Source organism: Ranitomeya imitator, chromosome 2 (genome assembly GCF_032444005.1).
Source record: "Ranitomeya imitator isolate aRanImi1 chromosome 2, aRanImi1.pri, whole genome shotgun sequence".
Lineage (NCBI taxonomy): Eukaryota > Metazoa > Chordata > Amphibia > Anura > Dendrobatidae > Ranitomeya > Ranitomeya imitator.
The window spans coordinates 584573038-584593436 of record NC_091283.1 but is presented as its reverse complement, the minus strand read 5'-3'; the positions used below and the strand labels follow the sequence as shown (position 1 = coordinate 584593436).

The 20399-nt window shown below is 40.9% G+C and overlaps 1 protein-coding gene across 2 annotated transcripts in view; it reads left to right on the top strand.

Annotated features, from left to right (window-relative positions):
- Nucleotides 1-297: 297 nt before the first annotated feature.
- The window catches only part of LOC138665091 (BPI fold-containing family B member 6-like), a 52328-nt gene continuing 32226 nt past the window's right edge, over nt 298-20399 (top strand). Inside the window, exons 1-9 of one of the 2 annotated variants that reach the window (XM_069752265.1) lie at nt 298-483; nt 1961-2072; nt 3493-3597; nt 7302-7448; nt 8362-8425; nt 8853-8913; nt 11056-11147; nt 14600-14776; nt 16682-16735. In XM_069752265.1, the coding sequence (XP_069608366.1) occupies nt 378-483; nt 1961-2072; nt 3493-3597; nt 7302-7448; nt 8362-8425; nt 8853-8913; nt 11056-11147; nt 14600-14776; nt 16682-16735 (918 nt within the window). In that variant the 5' untranslated portion in view covers nt 298-377. The remainder of the gene's footprint in view (nt 484-1960; nt 2073-3492; nt 3598-7301; nt 7449-8361; nt 8426-8852; nt 8914-11055; nt 11148-14599; nt 14777-16681; nt 16736-20399) is intronic. The other variant, XM_069752266.1, reaches the window with a different exon arrangement.

The window sequence follows — 20399 nt, the reverse complement described above, 5'->3', positions numbered from 1 at the left end:
TTAGACAGCCCCCGCTCCCCCTCCCCTGCTGACCCCTGGGTATGACTCGAGTATAAGCCGAGAGGGGGACTTTCAACCCCAAAAAATGGCTCGGCTTATACTCGAGTATATACGGTATGTAAGAATACAGTGGCAAACTATTATTTTTAATAGCAGTTTATAAATGTATGTTTGTGACTTTTTTCTAACTTGAAACTCTTTGCTCTAATAGTGTAATGTCCTGTAGTTCTCCTTTAAAAAGGATTTCCACTGTGAAAGGAAGCATGAGTAAAGTGATATCCCAAGCTGCATCAGATGCTGATATGAAGCAACATACAATGGCTTTGAGTTTTTTTGTAATTTGCCAGGTTTGGTTTTTGTCGTGTTAAGGGAGAAGCATGGCCATGTTGTCCTACATTGGGGTCTTCTTAGGGCTTTTAAGCCTGTGTGAGTCAATTGGACCTGGGGCATATCTGCAGCTGGATAGTTGTGCTCTACAGAATGGTAAGAAGTGACATCTGATCTATCTGCCTATCTATCATCTCTAACTATATGTCTATATATCTAGCATGTATTAAAAAACATGTTTCTATGTCTACTTCATTCATACAACCTCTTTAGGTCTTGATATCACTTATTCTATAATGTGTAATTATAGACTATAAAATATATTTTGTGTGTAGGTGACTTAAATACTGGATGTCCTGCCCCCTCATTACTCATTATATCATATACTGTAAACATTTTACTAGCATATATTATGGGGTCAGTCCATGAGTTAAAAAAAAAAGTAATCTAAAATGTAGAGCAAAATTGCTCTGCAGCTGATTATTAAACTGTGTGAAAACAGAAACTCAGTATATACTTAAACTGTTTTTCTTCTTTATTAATACCAGTAAAAAAATACGATTTGGAAGGTCCCCAAACTTAGGCTGCCTAATGTGGCCGTGGATTTAAACATTTGCCCATGATACAACGAGCTTCATAAATTGAACATCTCGTTGGAGAAAAAAATCACCAATATGAATCATTATCATGGAAAACATTGTCTATTTGCGCTGCCCCACTGGTATTTTTCTTAGACTACTGCGAACAATTCGAACACTTACTACTACACACCAAAAAAATCGTTACGCAGGAAATATAAATTAACCAATGTTCCTATAAATGGAGATGTGCAGAAGTTGGAACTGATTGCCTTTGCTACCGTATAAGTGAAAAGTAATGAAAAATCAGCCAGATAGTGTTTAGCATAATCAAATCGTTAGTCATCCACACTAATTCATGGTTTCTATTCATAACTAAAGCCAAGGGAAATTAGTAGATCTGTGGATTCCGATGAAGCCCCAATGACGTATGCTTAGATAGAAAAAGTAATAACATGTTCCCTGATATTTTGCCATCAAAAGGGACCAAAAACTTGCTTGAAACCTAATTGGAAGGGCTTAGTGCTAGTATGAATGTAGCTTTACTTCTGAGAACCCAAGTGTTGTGGTAACAAACATATCTATAGAGTATTAAACAAAGCTTTTCTACTGTACACTGTGCCCACAACTAAATTTCAGCATTTAATCCTGGCCACAATTTTGTATTGTATTACTTTTTTATCATTTAGGCATCATTTTGATGTAAAATATTTAAGTGCAAATGCCAAAAACCTACTTTGACCTATGAACAAATTTCTATTGTTCACACATATAACCCATTATATTAAAAAGCAAAGTATAGACTGATGTAGCTGACTATTGTATATTTCTTTGGACAAGATATGCGGTAGATACTTTGATGGAGATTTATCCAAACCGGATCAGACGAAACGTAGAGTAGTTGCATTTAGAAACTAGTCATCTCCCCTCCCCAATGTAAAACCTGTTTTGTATTCGAGATCCTAAATGTTCCCATCCTATAGAGACAATGTTCATTTTCTACTGCTGAATGTATGACTTCTACATATAATATTACAAAATGTTCACTCTTACAGCTGTGACAGATATTCTAACAGATGAAAGCACATTAAAGAAAATGACAGAATCACCAGAAACTAAGAAAGCCCTGGGTAAAAAGGGTAAAAGCCCAGTGAAAGGTATAACAAAGTAAGTAAATATTGAAGTTTGTGAAATTGAAGCTCATCATATCTATCTAACAGTAGTTGCAAAATCTGGATAACAGCTATTAGTATTATATTATTAGTGTTATTATTTCTCACGCCCACCCCTTGATCACATGTGCCCTATGAACACAACTACAATAACTTTTATGCCACTTGCTAAAACCATGCCACACATACACACACTCCCCATACACCTGTAGTTATCTCCAAGTATGCCTTCTCCGTGGTGCAGAACAGGAAATGGCGGCATTCCAACAGATCCTTTACACACAAGTGCAAATCACAGTATGGCTATCAGTGCACATACTTAAATGGAAAACGTCTTTCATAAAATCATTGCCACCATGGCAGCAAATTAAACTTACACAAATTACTTGTACAGGGATGATCTCACTCCAGAAAAACCTGACTGCCATATTACAGTGCTTTACTCTTCACCACTACTTTATCCCTGACCTGTCTGGTGTGTTCATTGGTTTCCATGATGTTTTTTGGTCCCTAATGTTCTCAAACAATCCTCTGATGCCTTCACAGAACTGCTGTAGTTATACTAAGAACAAATTATACCCAGTTGGACTCAATTTACTCATTCTGTGATTTCTGGAGGCCATTGGTGACTCAGGATTTTATTTAGGGGTATCAGACTACAGGGGGCTGCATACAAATGCACGTCACATTTTTCTATTTATTTTCCTTTAATAATTAAAAAAAACATGTATCCTTTCCTTTACACTTTACAAATGCTTACTACTTTGTGATGGTATATCATATAAAATAGAAATAAAATACATATAAGTTTTTGGGTGTAACAGTCAATAATGTGGAAATCTCAAGGGGTATGATTTATTTTTCAAGGCATTGCATAAATCACAAAGGGCTGGTGCTTGTGTACATTTATCACATAGGAGACACTGTGGTATCTAGATCACAAAGAAGACATATATGCCCGTCCCTGTGTCTCCTATGTGCTATGTGTACAGCAGTCCTTGTCACATAAGAGACACTGGACTTGTGTACATACATTACAAAAGAATCATACATATATTCATTACATAGCAGACACAAGACTGCTTTCATCATCATTGGGACAAGAGCACAGGATGCTAACTCCCCCCACAAAGAACGTCCAACGTCAGGACGTAATCATTCATTGTGTGTGCTGTAGCTAACGTTGTCTGCGCAAAACAGGTCCGGGCATCCAAGCAATGTGTTCTCTGAGAATCTACCTATGGAGCCTGGAAGAAATGACCAAGTGTTCCCCATTTCTGCTCTAAGAGGATGACATGCTATTCAGGGAGGTCATCTCAATGAGATCTTTACTCTATTTGCATCTATATCATATGCTTTATCATATATTACAGCTGGTAAGGACATTGAGACTAACCATTTATAATTATTCACAGTATAAAGGTGGATAAGATTGAATTCTCCAAGATCGCAATGAACATAATACCAGACACTGGTATTCAGATGTTTGTAACAAACAAGATAGAAATCAGCGGGAAAAGGTAAAATGTATGGAATATAAATTTCATGTGGGAAGTTACAATCAGAACAAGCCTTAGGCTCCATGATTATAGATGTGTCACTTACTATTGGTACTTCCCTATATAGTGTGCCATGTACTGTACTGTCTAACTCCTTAAGAAGATGCAATGTACTAATATATATATATATGCTAGTTGTACTACCCGGCTTCGCCTGGGTTAATAACTGCTGTTAGCAAAATAGAATGTGTTAACAAAAATGTATTCTGCACACAAAAACCACAAAACAAGAAGATAGAAATGTTATTATTAAAAGGCAAAAACTAAGCTAATAGAAGTATTTCATAACATATGTTTCAACACCAGAGATACTCCACACAGATTTAACCAAATTGTCTAAGTAATGTGAAGTAATCTTCTTCTACTTATTCGAGAGCCTTTTGATAAACGACATTCTTAGTTTTTCCTTCAGGTGCAAAGACGAACAGATTTTTGGCTGTTCCAACTCTTGAACAGGCCACATAAAGTTGACCTTGAGAAAATCACTGAGATTGTAAATTGATTCCAACTACTTTTAAGGACTGTCCCTGAGCATTGTTGATGGACATAGCAAATGCCAGTCGAACAGGAAACTGGAGGCGTTTAAAATGAAAAGGCAAATCAGATGGAATGAGAGGAATTGTTGGAATCAAAACATCTTCTCCAGTAGCACATCTTGTCAAAATGGTTGCCTCAATTACATGTGGAAACAGGTTCTTAATCAAGAGTCTTGTTCCAAAAGCTCTTGTTTTCATGTCTACAAGCCTCGCCTCCCTCTCCTCAGAAAGTTCATTGGCACTTGAGGAAGTAGCTCTTGTTCTCTTGTCTGCAAGCCTCATTTCCCTCTGCTCAGAAAGTTCATTGGCTCTTGAGGAAGCAGCTGCTGTTCTCATGTGTGTCAGCCTTGTTTCTCGGTCTTCACATTTTTCATTGGCCTGTAATGCAGCTTTTCTTTTCGTATCAGCTGACATTCATGCCATGGAATTCCTTTTCTTATGAGGCATTATTGTGGTAAAAATAGTCTGCAACTGGCAGTTTATATATCCTCTCACATAGAGGTAATGTGACTGACATCAGCCTTTCCACCAACACACCCTAACTGACATGCTATTACCTCACACAAGCTTTGTTATGCTGAGAATGTCCTTTGTTGCCTATATTAACCAATCAGAGCTCAGAATAATTAACTGTAGCAAAATAGAAGCTGAGCTGTGATTGGTTGCTATTGGCAGCCTGATAAGTCCCCGCCAACAGGAAGCCCTCCCCCTTGGCATAATGTATTAGCTCACTCATACACAGAATAGACATGTCATGTGACTGACAGCTGCCGTATTTCCTATATGGTACATTTGTTGCTCTTGTAGTTTGTCTGCTTATTAATCAGATTTTTATTTTTGAAGGATAATACCAGACTTGTGTGTGTTTTAGGGCAAGTTTCAAGTGTCAAGTTATGTGTGTTGAGTTGCGTGTGGCGACATGCATGTAGCGACTTTTGTGAGATGAGTTTTGTGTGGCGACATGCGTGAAGCAACTTTTTGTTTGTTGAGTTGCATGTGACAGGTTAGTGTAGCAAGTTGTGTGCAGCAAGTTTTGAGCATGGTGAGTTTTGTGCGTTGGGAGTTTTATGTGTAGTGTGTTTTGAGCATGTCCAAGTTTTGTGTGAGGCAACTTTTGCATGTGTTGCAACTTTTGTGCATGTGGCAATTTTTCCACGTGTGCAAGTTTTGTGTGTGGCGAGTTTTTCATGAGGTGCGTTTTGCACGTGTGGTGAGTTTTGCGTGAGCCTAGTATTGCATGTGGCGAGTTTTTCATGTGACGAATTTTGCGCGTGGTGAGTTTTGAGTGGCGACTTTTGTGTTTTGACTTTTATGTGGTGAGGTTGGTGTATGTGTGGTGAAATGTGTTCTGAGGGTGGTATATGTGTTCAAGCACGTGGTAGTGTGTGGCGCATTTTGTGTGTGTGTTCATATCCCCGTGTGTGGTGAGTATCCCATGTCGGGGCCCCACCTTAGCAACTGTACGGCATATACTCTTTGGCACCATTGCTCTCATTCTTTAAGGCTACTTTCACACTAGCGTTTTTTGTAAATCCGTCACAATGCGTCGTTTTGCAGAAAAAACGCATCCTGCAACAGTGCTTGCAGGATGCGTTTTTTCCCCATACACTTCTATTGACGACGCATTTGCGACGGATTTGCACACTTCGCATCCGTCTTGCGACGAATGCGTCGTGCTTTGGCGGACCGTCGGGAGAAAAAAAACCCTACATGTAACGTTTTTTTTTCCGACGGACCGCTTTTTCCGACCGCGCATGCGCGGCCGGAACTCTGCCCCCACCTCCCCGCACCTTACAATGGGGCAGCGGATGCGCCGGAAAAATGCATCCGCTGCCTCCATTGTGCAGTGCAGCAAACGCTAGCGTCGGAATCTCTCCCCGACGCATTGCGACGGGGAGATTCCGACGCTAGTGTGAAAGAAGCCTAAGTCCCCCTTGTTCACATCTGGCAGCTGTCAATTTGCCTCCAACACTTTTCCTTTCACTTTTTCCCCATTATGTAGATAGGGTCTTAATTGTTTGGTGAATTGTAATGCGCGGGGTTAAACATAGCCTATGATGCTCTCGGGGTCCAGACGTGTGACTGTGCAAAATTTTGTGGCTGTAGCTGCGACGGTGCAGATGCCAATCCCGGACATACACACACACATTCAGCTTTATATACTAGATATATATACAGCCCTAGCAAAAATTAAGAGACCACTCCAAAATATACAGTTTGTCTGAGATCTAAAAATGGCAGTTTGGAGAAGGCACCCTTCAAATATCAGGGACCTGGAGCAGTTTGCCAAAGAAGAATGGTCTAAAATTCCAGCAGAGCATTGTAAGAAACTCATTGATGGTTACCGGAAGCGGTTGATCACAGTTATTTTGGCTAAAGGTTGTGCAACTAAGTATTAGGCTGAGGGTGCCAATACTTTTGTCTGGCCCATTTTTGGAGTTTTGTGTGAAAAGATCAATGTTTTGCTTTTTGCTTCATTCTCTTTTGTGTTTTTTCATTTAAGACAAATTAAATTAAGATAATAATACCAAAGAATTTGTGATTGCAATCATTTTCAGGAAGAAACTGAGTATTATCTGACAGAATTGCAGGGGTGTCAATACTTTTGGCCACAACTGTAAATATAATATTCAAACCAAGAAAAGAAAAAAAGTAAGCGGCACAGCTCGACTTTCCAGAGATTAATAACTCGATGTGGAGAGTTTCCCAACAATAGGTAGTCCGGTCAGCTGAAAGGCGGTGCTTGCGTGAAACAAAGTGTCCATATAAATAAAAAAGTAGAAAAAACGCAATAGCACTCACCAATCAGTGGCAATTCAAACGTCCTTTATTGGAGCATATAGCAAAACATCTTCGCGGTTCAATGGAGGGAGTGAGAGAGGGAGTGCGACAGGCAAGACGACCCGTGGAAGCGCTCGGTATTAGTGCGAAACGGCCGTCGTCGTCTTGCCTGTCGCACTCCCTCTCTCACTCCCTCCCTTGAACCGCGAAGATGTTTTGCTATATGCTCCAATAAAGGACGTTTGAATTGCCACTGATTGGTGAGTGCTATTGCGTTTTTTCTACTTTTTTATGTAAATATAATATTTCCACACTCAACTTCCCAGTGTATTTTTTATAATTTAACAGTTTCTTGGGTGGAAAAACAGTCATGAAAATTGAAGTTGACATTATAACAAATACAAGTTTGAAGAAAGAGAATGTAGATTGTCCGACGTTTGTCAAAGTGGAATGCAAAACCAATATCATCAATGTTGAAGCCAATCTTCCAAAAGGGTGAGTGAGTGTCTTTTGTCCGTGCACTCTGTCTGCTTGCCCAAAGCAGGTTCTCATTCTGTCACTGTCTGGATGCTGATTACCTTTTTCCTTTGTCCATTCTTTTTGGACAACATGTGTTTTTCATTTGTTATTTAGCCTGTTTTATCACACTGCAGGTGCTACTATTTAAACCTTCCCCATGCTGGTCTTCTCTGCTGGTGATAGTCTTCAGTGATTTCTGCTTGACAGTCTAGTCCTACTTCAGAATATCTAATCCAGTCAGATACCTGTACTGCTAGGGTATTTTTTTTTCACTAGAGTCTCCATTGGTTCCTTTGATTCCTTAGGACAGTTTTCCCCAACTGCGGTCCTCGATAGCCTCCAACAGTTCATGTTTTCAGGATTTCCTTCGTATTGCCCAGGTGATGGAATTCTTGCCTGTCCAGGTGATGTAATTATCACCTGTGCAATACTAAGGAAATCCTGAAAACAACCTGTTGGTGGCTCTTGAGGACCGGAGTTGGGGAACACTGCCTTAGGAGGTACTGTATGTGGTACACTCGACTGCCTTTCAAGGAACCAGGTCCAAGTTGTCTGCTCTAGTCCTGGAACCTGCAGAGTTTAACCAGGTCGAGCTGGAGCTGCTAGGGCCAGCATTACTGGATACTATAGTCTATACTGGAAATGGGTGAGGTTTGTGCAGTTTTTTCATCGTTAGATCCTTTACATCCACTTTACTACCACTTGTGCATAACTGTAAGTTACAGAAAGGTTCTTTTAATGCCACTTCACCTCGGTGTTGGCTCTGGATAATCTTCATACGTACTCAAATAGACCCATGGAAATGCATACATATAAAAATTCTAAATTCTTTTGTCATTTTATTGTTATTATGACTTTTTTTAAAATAATTTTCACTTTCATTTTGCAGCATTTTGCCAAATGTGATGAATAATTTTTTGGATAAAAACCTTAAAACTCTTTTGCCTACTACAGTAAGTTAATATATAGATGGATAATACATATTTGACAAATATACTGTATATTATCTATAAAATAAAAGGTTTTAAAATTTAATTTTCACATTTCTTAAATTATTCCGATTTATTGTACAGAAGATTAAATATGAACTGACGTCACATTGTCATACAAACTCACAACTTTTTAGACATATTTAAGGAGGACCTCTCAGCTCTATTGTCTCATTTTGTGGGCATTATCCAGGTGTTACCGTGCCCCTTGAGAACTTTCAGCACTGGTTTGCCAGTCTCAGGCAGTATGGGGCCATGCCATTCAATAGGAGCCTTCATTCTTTACTTCCACTGCAAAAAGCGTGTCTTTTTTTTTTTTTTTATGTTTAAATCTTCTTGTATTGTTGGTTCTCTTAAAGACTATAACATTTTAAATGCCTATATATTTTAGGTTTGCCCAGCAGTGGAATTTGTCATTTTTGAAATTAATCGACAGTTGTGCATGAAAAACAGTTAAGTATTACCAGGGGTAGATTAAGGGTAGCCAGTGCCCTGGGCTGTTCAGACACTGTGGGCCCCCCCGGTCATGTGACGGGGTCATGTGATGGGGTCATGTGACGGGGTCATGCGACGGGGTCATGATATACCTGGACCAGATTATTCCAGAAAAATAGTTGCTGTGTGAAACTATAACCTGTCAAACATCCATTGATCTAGTCAATTTACCCTTCAGTTCAGTATATAGTATACAGTGTATAGTGTCAGTGTATAAGTAACACTGACTCACCAGTAACGTCTCTAAGTCCTTCATCTTTCATCTAGCTCAGACCGCCATCACTTCATCCAGTCAGGACTTGTCTCTGCAGGAAATAACACAGTTATCTCGAGCTCCGCTTGCAGAACACATTACTTAATTTTTCCCAACTGCAGTAATAATATCCCTTAATTAGCCCCTATGGTAATAATAATATCCCCCATCCTGGCCCCGTGTATCTCATTCCTAACTCCAGCCATATCTTCTCCCATCCTGCCCTCATGAGTATCCATCCTGCCCCATATGATCTCCCTATCCTGCCCCATCAATCTCCATTGTATCCATCCTGCCCCATGATCCTGCACAATCTGTCTCCAATCATGCCCCATATCTACATTCTGCCCATGTCTCCCGTCCTGTCCCAGTGTGTCCAGCATCTCTGCCCCCAGTTTGTCCAGTATCCCTGCCCCCAGTGTCCAGCATCTCTGCCCCCAGTGTCCAGCATCTCTGCCCCCAGTGTCCAGCATCTCTGCCCCCAATGCCCAGCATCTCTGCCCCCAATGCCCAGCATCTCTGCCCCAATGTGTCCAGCATCCTGCCCCTAGTGTGTCCAGCATCCTGCCCAAGTGTGTCCAGCATATTGGCCCCAGTGTGTCCAGCAATCTGCCCCAGTGTGTCCAGCATATTGCCCCCAGTGTGTCCAGCAATCTGCCCCAGTGTGTCCAGCATATTGCCCCAGTGTGTCCAGCATTCTGCCCCAGTGTGTCCAGCATATTACCCCCAGTATCTCCAGCATATTGCCCCCAGTGTGTCCAGCATATTGCCCCCGGTGTCTCCAGCATATTGCCCACAGTGTCTCCAGCATATTGCCCCAGTGTGTCCAGCATATTTCCAACAGTTTGTCTAGCATTTTACCCCCAGTGTGTCCAGCATCCTGCCCCCAGTGTGTCCAGCATATTGCCCCCAGTGTCTCCAGCAAATTGCCCCCAGTGTGTCCAGCATTATGCCCCAGTGTGTCCAGCATATTGCCCCCAGTTTGCCCAGCATATTGCCCCCAGTGTGTCCAGCATCCTGCCCCCAGTGTCTCCAACATATTGCCCCCAGTGTGTCCAGCAATCTGCCCCAGTGTGTCCAGCATATTGCCCCCAGTGTGTCCAGCAATCTGCCCCAGTGTGTCCAGCATATTGCCCCCAGTGTGTCCAGCAATCTGCCCCAGTGTGTCCAGCATATTGCCCCCAGTGCGTCCAGCAATCTTTCCCAGTGTGTCCAGCATAATGCCCCTGTGTGTCCAGCATCTCTGCCCGGGCCCCCAGGATTGCCGTTCGCAATAAAAAAAAAAACGAGTTCTCCTCACCTGTCCGTGCTCCAGCGGCGAAGCACCCTCCAGCAGCGCGCACTCGCCGGCGACTGACAATGACGTCAGACGCCGGCGACGTGCGCGCTGCGGCTGATGTCAGCTGCCAGCCTCTGAGTGGCTGGCGGCTGTTAACTATTGACGTGCAGGCGCATGCCCGCACGTCAATAGCATGCCACAGCGCTGGAAGGGCCCTGGTGAGCAGATGAGACGGGGCCCGATGCAGGCCCCCTCTACCCACCGGGTCCATATGCCCAGTCAATGGCGGCGGTCAATCTGAGCGGTTGCCCAGGGCCCCTCCACACTACTGGGCCCTGGGCTACCGCCCAGATTGACCTCATTATAATTCGCCACTAAGTATTACAATCAGAAACAAACCTCAGCCCATGTCTCAGTTTCATGAGCAAGGCACCATTTTTATTTTTACTAAAAGTCATCCCCTTCTTTATATCTGTGTATATATTCAAGTGCTTTATGTCATGCTGTTATGATCAGTCCACTATATGGAGTAACATAACACTGCAATAATTGATTGTATTTTTCCAGCAAGCCTGCCTTTTGGACAGTCAGGAAGTCTCCACTACGTGACATCTCCAATACCATCAGTTTCAGAAGAACATATTGATCTTGACTTCAATGTGAGTCCATTTAATCTGTCACTTTGGTAAAATTTTTGATATATTCATGCAACATCATCCAATCACTCCACCTCTAATTTTGGATGCCAGCATTAGAACAAAATTGTAAGGGGTCTTCATAAAATTGCTAATAGGGCGGCATGATGGCTTAGTGGTTAGCACTTTTGCTTTGCAATGCTGGAGTCCTGGTTCAAGTCCCACCAAGGACATTTGCAAGGAGTTTGTATTTTCTCCCTGTGTTTGCGTGAGTTTCCTTTGGGTACTCCTTTTTACTCCCACACTCCAAAGACATACTGATAGGGAATTTAGATTGTGAGCCCCAATGGGAACAGTGATGATGATGAATGTAAAGCGCTGCTGAATAAGATAGCGCTATATAAGCAAAGTAAAATAAATAATTATTAGGAATAATGGGAATGTCTGCAAATAGATTTTCCTAATAACATGGGAAAATTAATTTATTATTATTATTATTTATTGTTATAGCGCCATTTATTCCGTGGCGCTTTACATGTGAGGAGGGGTATACTTAATAAAAACAAGTACAATAATGTTAAACAATACAAGTCATAACTGGTACAGGAGGAGTGAGGACCCAGCCCGCGAAGGCTCACAATCTACAAGGGATGGGTGAGGATACAGTAGGTGAGGATAGAGCTGGTCATGCAGCGGTTTGGTCGATTGGTGGTTACTGCAGGTTGTAGGCTTGTCGGAAGAAGTGGGTCTTCAGGTTCTTTTTGAAGGTTTCGATGGTAGGCGAGAGTCTGATGTGTTGTGGTAGAGGGTTCCAGAGTAGGGGTGATACGCGAGAGAAATCTTGTATGCGATTGTGGGAAGAGGGGAGTAGAGTAGGAGATCTTGTGAGGATCGGAGGTTGCGTGTAGGTAAGTACCGGGAGACGAGGTCACAGATGTATGGAGGAGACAGGTTGTGGATGGCTTTGTACGTCATGGTTAGGGTTTTGTAGTGGAGTCTCTGGGCAATGGGGAGCCAGTGAAGGGATTGACAGAGGGGAGAGGTCGGGGAATAGCGGGGGGACAGGTGGATTAGTCGGGCAGCAGCGTTTAGAATAGATTGGAGGGGTGTGAGAGTGTTAGAGGGGAGGCCACAGAGCAGGAGGTTGCAGTAGTCAAGGCGAGAGATGATGAGGGCATGGACTAGGATTTTTGCAGATTCATGGTTGAGGAATGAAAGGATTCGTGAAATATTTTTGAGTTGAAGTCGGCAGGAAGTGGAAAGGGCTTGGATATGTGGTTTGAAGGAGAGATCAGCGTCAAGGATTACCCCGAGGCAGCGAGCTTGTGGGACTGGGGAGGTGGGGGCTGGGCGAATGGATATAAGGTTAGAGAGGTTACAGAAGTTTGTGATAGAGCGTGGATGGGAGGTAGAAATGATTGTGGGAATATGGTGAGGAGGACCAGGATTTGGAGAGATATCACCAGCAGTGAGAAGGAGCAGAGAAAGTGTTAGCAGGTGGGAGCAGGAGAGGGCATTAGGGGGCTGTCTGTGCTTGGAGACAGAAGATTGTATGTTGAGGAACAGTTCTGTGGAGGAGGTGAGGTGGATGGGGAGGATTGAAGAGGAGATGAACAGTTCCTTACTTGGTGTGGGGATTGGGGGAGGTAGCAGAAAGTGAAGGATTTTAGGGGTGAAAGTGAAAACAAACAGAAACATTGTTTACAGTGACTGGCTAGTTACCTTCAGGTTCAATTCAGGTTTTAATTCTACTGTAATCCACACTTTTAAGGACACACTTCTAAGGGATCACACAGCAGACTAAAGTCAGTGCAGACTTTTGCTATGCAATATATGGAAAACTAAGTGCGTTCAGGTGTGAAGCAGAGAGGAGTGGTCTCTGCTCATCTTGGTCAGAGAATTAAGAGTGGACCAGATGCATACAATCAGGCCTGAGTAAACAAGGTCATAAATAACACTAGGGTAGAGCTGGGGTTAGCTGAAAAGCATACCGTGTGGAAGCTAGGAGCAGAGGGAAATCTATGTGCAAAGCTGGGTGATGTACTATGTGCACTTCATAGACAGACAAAGCAGGAGAGCAGGCTGGAGAGCTGGGTGGATAAACATACCGTGTGGAAGCTTGGAGCAGAGGGAAATCTATGTGCAAAGCTGGGTGATGTACTATGTGCACTTTAATGCAGTTTTCTTAAAAATAACTTTTAGACAGTAAGACAATTCATTTCCAAAGAGTAGATACAAGAAATGTGAAAAGAAACCTATTAAATATCCTATGCTTTAGGCACACGTTCAGGTTTTTCGTATTTTTTTCGCGTTTTTTTTCGTGATAAAAGCGCTATAAAAACTCATTAAAATGCATACATTATGCATCCTATCATTTAGAATGCATTCTGCATGTTTTATGCACATGATGCGTTTTTTTCTGCAAAAAAACGCATCGCGGTAAAAAGAGCTGCATGTTCACAAATTTTGCAGATTTTCTGCGTTTATCCTGCTATTCTATGCATTTGGGAAAAACACACCAAAAACGCATAAAAAATGCATCAAAAACGCATCAAAAACACGAAAAAAAAAAACGCATGCGGATTTCTGGCAGAAATGTCCTGTTTTTGTCAGGAAAATTTCTGCAAGAAATCCTGACGTGTGCACATAGCCTTAGGAAGAATAAATGCCAACTAAAGCCAACAGAATTGGTGGGTGGAGGCAAAAATCTGACCACAATTTTACAGCATGTTTGACTGGAAAATCTCTTGAAATGCTCATGGAGCAACAGGAGTATGGTGAATTTGTAAATATACTGTACCAGTAACCAAGATTAAATGGAATTTGTCAGCAGGTTTTTGCTTCCTCATCTGAGAGCAACCTGATGTAGGTGACGAGACCATGAATCCAGCAATGTGTCACAACAATGTGTGTAACAGCAATGTGCGGAGTGCAGACATTCGGACACAAAGTTTTTAGATTTGGCACAGAACTTAGAAAGAGCCAAACCAGGGTCCGTATGTACAATGGCTATAGACAGTGAGATGCTTATCACAGAAGAGGGCGGAGTTGGTCCAGGAGGCACAGCTGTTGTGTCCCAGCAATTACAAGCTTTTGGTGCTAAAACAATCATGGCAAGCAAACAAAAGTTTGATAAGAGAGGCATTGCTGAGATTTGTGTTTTAACCCCTTCCTCATGCTGTCTTCCTATTACCTAGCAAAAACTTGCTGACAGATTCACTTAAAGGGCTCGTTTCCATTTGCGAGAAACACGTCCGTGTCTCGCATGTGAAAACCAAGCTCTGGTGCCGGCACTCCAGAGCGGACTGTGCAGCCGCACAGCAACACATGGAGCTGCACGCTCCGCTCCCAATTGCCAGCGCCAGAGCTTGGTTTTCACATGCGAGACACGGACGTGTTTCTCGCAAATGGAAACGAGCCCAAAGTGCGAAACTTTAATCTAAATCATCAATCATATATTCTTTATTCTCCCAAAGGTCCAAGTATTCAAAGAAGAAAATCTCATTAACCCAACGGATGACATCGATAAAAGTTCACTTGTCATGCCATATGTCTCTGAAACTACGTTTCTTCTGACAGCTGACTTTCTTGGACGTGTCTTCACTGTGTTTCAAGAAGAAGGAGCTTTCAACTTCGCGGCCAGTGAAGATGATGTATGAAAAATATTTGAATCCTTAGGTTAGGTTACAGGAAAGAAAACTCACTGGATTGCACATTTTATATGTTTTCAGCAAAATGTCCAGTGTTTCTATGGAAATGTCATGATGATGTTGCCATGCTTCCTCCCTTCAGTGTGTCTGGAATGCATTTACTAACAGCTCAGCTATCCAATCTTCCAATCTGGTACAGGGGTGTGCTGATGCTTTCATTACTTTGATTGACATCTCAGTCATCTAGTCTGGTGCAGGGGCATGCTGAGCTGTCAGAGTGTTTATTGGGAGCAGGCTGTCTCCAAGTGTTCATTGTCCCAGGTGATTGCCAGGGTACGTACCTAGGCTGTTACTCCCAGACATTTGCCAAATGTAAATTCAGCTACTGTGTTGTTTGTCTCTCTGTGCTTTGCATTCTGTTTGTAGATCTTTCATTGCCTGACCTTAGACCGAGTCCTGACCATCCATCTGTTTAACCCCTTCTGCTTTTATCCACTATCCTCCTGGTATTTTAACCTCAGATCGTTAGCTGACTACGCCTTTGTAACTTCCTGCTGTTTATGAGGCACCCACCTGGCTTTTGACCTCAGACTCCTTGACTATTCCATCTCATGGCTTGGCCTTGAGAAGTGCCTTCCACATTGCAATAAATGCTCTTGAGCTTTGACTTTGGTCAAACGTTCTCAAAATGTTGCTGCAAATAGCTCCACTAACATCACTCTCATGAAGTGAGCACTCAGAAGAACTAAACCTATAAACCCCAAATCAATAGCACAGTACTGTATATAGGTAGTACTTGCTACCAGCTCATCATCAAAATTCCTCAAATACTCTAGGAAAGAGCATATTCCATCCACAGGCTTTTTAATTTTCCAAGTCAACATACAAAAAGATTGTGATATTTTGGCTTATAATTAAGCCTTTATCAATTTGATAAACGTTCAAAATTTTGTTGCAAAAAAGATCCTCAAAAGTTGATAAAGGCTTAAAGAAGTGGTTCAAAACTAAAACTTATTTTAACCCTAAATGTCTGTCTATATAATGTTCTAATCTAATCTCTCTTTTAATATACTTTAACTGCACAGTCTCTATTACACCCTCCTTACACTAAATCTTTATTTTTTGTATTACTTCCTCTTTGATAATGCTTTGATTGAGAATCCCAGTGCATACTGGGATACTCAAACAAGTTGTCATGAGGAGGCAGAGGCAGCGGTCACTGGCACAGCCTCTGCCGTGACCCTGAAACAAAGCATCATCAGTGATGTCCGTTTCAGGGCCTAGGCAAGTCGATGTTCCACTGAGCATGTGTCGGTTGTCAATTCCAATGAGTTCTCAAGAGGATCTTGTCACTGTGTAATATGCACAGTGACAGCGCCCTCTCTAACCGGCTCTGAGGAGAAGCGATTTGCCAGCAAGAGAAAAGCCAGAAAAATAGATGTGCAAGCTGGTGGTGTATTTCACTTGCGCTACTCATAACACTCAAGGCAGAGGTAAAATCCAAAAGGTTTAATGTTACAGGTTTTAAAAGTCAATGTGTTTCAAGTTTCCACATGACCTCTTCATCAGGACAAAAACAAAAAAGCCAGCAAGAGAGCACACTGTCAGTGAGCATTGTAAAGAGAGAAAGAGTGAGCAGAGACCCACGCCGTACCAGCAAGTGAAATCAGAAATCCCTTATATACGTGTTCTGTTATGTTTTTATGACTTCTTGTCGCAAGTAAAGTAGCAAGAGTAGAAGTAAATCCTTCAATGGAATGTATTCATATGATCATCCATGGTGCTTTCTTTCAGACTGGGGGAACTTTTTGAAATGTAGGAACAAAAATTAGATCTTTCCTTGTGTACTACGGTATATTATCATCTACAGTATAACTGCACTTATGATATTTTTCTATTTTTTTCCAGCTAGTAAATGGAGGGGCCATGTCTACATCAATTTTAAGTGACATCATTCCAGAGGTAAGAACCTACACATAAATTAGTTTAGCCAATTGTCTCGGTAACCAACCGCCCCCCACCTGTACTGGTCACAGGACACTCCAAGATGCAGAATTTATGGAGTGTGTTCACATACTCGGGAAGGGTTGTGTTCCATCCTTAAGCTATATTTCATACAGCAGATTTGTTGCTGAAATGTCTGGTACTTTTTCATATATCTGAATGAAGTTTGTTAATATCTATGCACTTCCTGCAGAAACAACCATACTCATGTGTATAGAAGTGATTTTAATCACAGATACTGTATTTCTTTAACAAATCCAATTCATGGGAACCTTCCCTTACGGCAGTGTTTCCCAAACTCCAATCCTCGTGGCCCCCAATATATCATGTTTTCAGGATTTCCTTAGTATTGCGCAGGTGATGGAATTATTATTAAGGCATCAGAAATTGCCACAGGTTCTCAAACCTGTGCAAAACCAAGCAAATCCTGAGAACATGATCTAATAGGGGTCATCAGGACTGCGGTTTGGGAGTTGTTGGATTTAGTCCCTTAATGACCATATCCAAAAGGGACCTAATGACTGGGCATTTTTTCTTCATTTTAGTCTCTTACATGGCTGTATGATGCTTTGTTTTATGGGGTAAAAATTGTACTATTTTAGCACTTTTGGGTATATATAAATTGCTGGGTAATTTATATATTTTTTGCAACACAAAAATAGAAAAAAAGCAATGTTTGGCTTGGTTTTTTTTTTTTACTTTATTTTGCTTATGTTTCAATTTCACACCAAATATTGTTATTATTTATTTATTTATTTATATAGCACCATTAATTCCATGGTGCTGTACATGAGAAAGGGGTTACATACAGGTTATAGATATCATTTACAGTAAACAAGTTTACAATGAAGACTGGTACAGAGGTGAGAGAAGAATAAATAACCACCAGAAATAACCAAATAACCACCAAAGAAACACCAAATAAATGAATTCTCTAAGTAATTATGGTTATCTGGATAAAAAGAACCTACAAAAAATAGAAGCATACTGTATGTCCAATAAATATTTAATAGTGGGATGTAACCTGGGAAACGAGGAGAAATATGGGAGTGCTATCTAAGTCTAGTATTAACAGCGACAAAGCCAACTTACGGAGTTGTGCAAACAGGCACAACTCTGGGAAAAACGTATATATCCAATGTAGCTCCTCGATGGTGGTTTGCTGCCAGTGTGGTCGCCGTGGGCAGTTCCTTGATAAGGTTCCAAAGTGCAAAAATAGAATGTGAAAAGAGAACCAAGCTGAAGGACACTTCCTCTCAAATGGACTGAGAGTCCAGAGGTAAAGATGATCCAGCGATGTGGATTTGCTGAATCTTTAATTCGTATAAAAAACTGTACCATATGGTTGCTAGAGAAGATAAAGACATATTAAAAACACTTTTTATTTGATCAAAAACATACCATAATTAAAAACATTAACTAAAAAGACAATATAGAACAAAAAGATCTGTGCCACCCAGATCTGACCCAAATTGGTTAACAAAGCTACAACCCACAAAGCTATATATCTACACCAGTGGTCCCCAACTCCAGGCCTCGAGGGCCGCCAACAGTGCAGGTTTTCAGGATTTCCTTAGTATTGCACAGGGGTTGGAATTATCACCTGTGCAGATGATCACATTACCACCGATGCAATACTAAAGAAATCCTGAAAACCTGCACTGTTGGCGGCCCTCGAGGCCTGGAGTTGGGGACCCCTGCTCTACACAATAGAGTATATGGCCAAGTGGTCAAAACACATGAGAGAAGAATATAGAACAATATATAATTAATAAATATACCCCAAAATGGGCTCAAATGGTGATAAGGAGTAGTAGATGGGAAACTCCTGAGTGGAGACAGATCAACTCCTGTGTGAATACTCAATATGTGTATATTGTTTGTTATTTTTGTTATATATATGTGGAGAACCATTCCTACAGAGATAATTCAGAGATAAACAAAGTAGATAAAGTAGATAAAAATCTTGTAGTATATTTTTTCTGTAGAGGCAGAGTACAGAACTAGAACACTTGAAGGGGTATTCCCATCTCCAAGACCCTATTCCAATGTGTAGTAGGTGTAATAAAAATAATGTTAGCAATAATTAGAAATGTAATATTGTTCTGATTTGCTATGTTGCTTATCCATTGTGCAGGCCATTGCAGTAGCTTAGATATCCATGGTTACGACCACTCATATAGTGACAGTTAGTTAGTTAGCTGTTAATAATCGTAACCATGGGTACCTAAGTTTATACCAAGGAAGGTGACGGGCACAAGGGGGCATTCTTTGCGTCTGGAGAAGAGAAGGTTTTTCCACCAACATAGAAGAGGATTCTTTACTGTTAGGGCAGTGAGAATCTGGAATTGCTTGCCTGAGGAGATGGTGATGGCGAACTCAGTCGAGGGGTTCAAGAGAGGCCTGGATGTCTTCCTGGAGCAGAACAATATTGTATCATACAATTATTAGGTTCTGTAGAAGGACGTAGATCTGGGGATTTATTATGATGGAATATAGGCTGAACTGGATGGACAAATGTCTTTTTTCGGCCTTACTAACTATGTTACTATGTTACTATGTTACTAAGTTACTGCAATGAGGTAAGTGACATAGCAAATCAGAAGAACTATACTACATTTCTGATTGTAGGTATTTGCTAATATTATTACTATTATTACACCTTCTACAGATTGGAATAGGGTCTTGGAGATGGAAATACCCCTGTACCCCTTACACATTAGACTAATGCAGATACTGACTGGTTCCATCAATAGTCTATTGTGTATGAGAGCCATGGTGAATTTATTGTTTGTGAAAATATAGACCTTGCATGTCCTATATCAGACTGATGATAGTTTTGTATCCTGGAGATCAGCCACCACCAGACATGTCTACGAGGACATAAAAGCGCTCCAATTATACTGCGTCTTCTGCAGATTGCAGTTTCTCACTGAAGGTCAGGGAAGGGGGACACTTTTTGATCAGCTTAATCATCACAGTTCGCTAACCAAAGTATGTTATCTAGTAAAAAAGTTTGTTACCTAGAGGACTTCCTGTCAATGTTTACTTATAAATAATAAGGAAAAACTGGACACAGCAGTAATATATACCCAATTATCTATTAATGTATACGATGAGTGGTATATATCTGCTGAATAGATCAATAGCTGACCATTCGGAGAGATTGAAAACCAAGTAGAAAAAAGAACCTAACCTGTGATCAGAATAATATGGGACGAGAAAATATTTATAAATAAAATACCTTTATTTAACAAAGCGGTAAGAATTAGTACCGCATACAAGAGGTGTCCTCAGAGTACAAATAAGAAAATGATAATATATCAAGAATAAAAACAATGTTAAAAAGAAACTCAAAGGTAACATAATATATATTAAATTTCAACATGTGCCGTATAAGTATTTTTCTTTCAAAAGTTCATATATAATACAGTGTTTTGTGTGCCAATATATATATATATATATATATATATATATATATATATATATATATATATATATATATACAGTCATGGTCAAAAGTATTGACACTCCTGCAATTCTGTCAGATAATACTTATTTTCTTCCTGAAAATGTTTGCAAACACAAATTATTTGGTATTATTACCTTAATTTAATTTGTC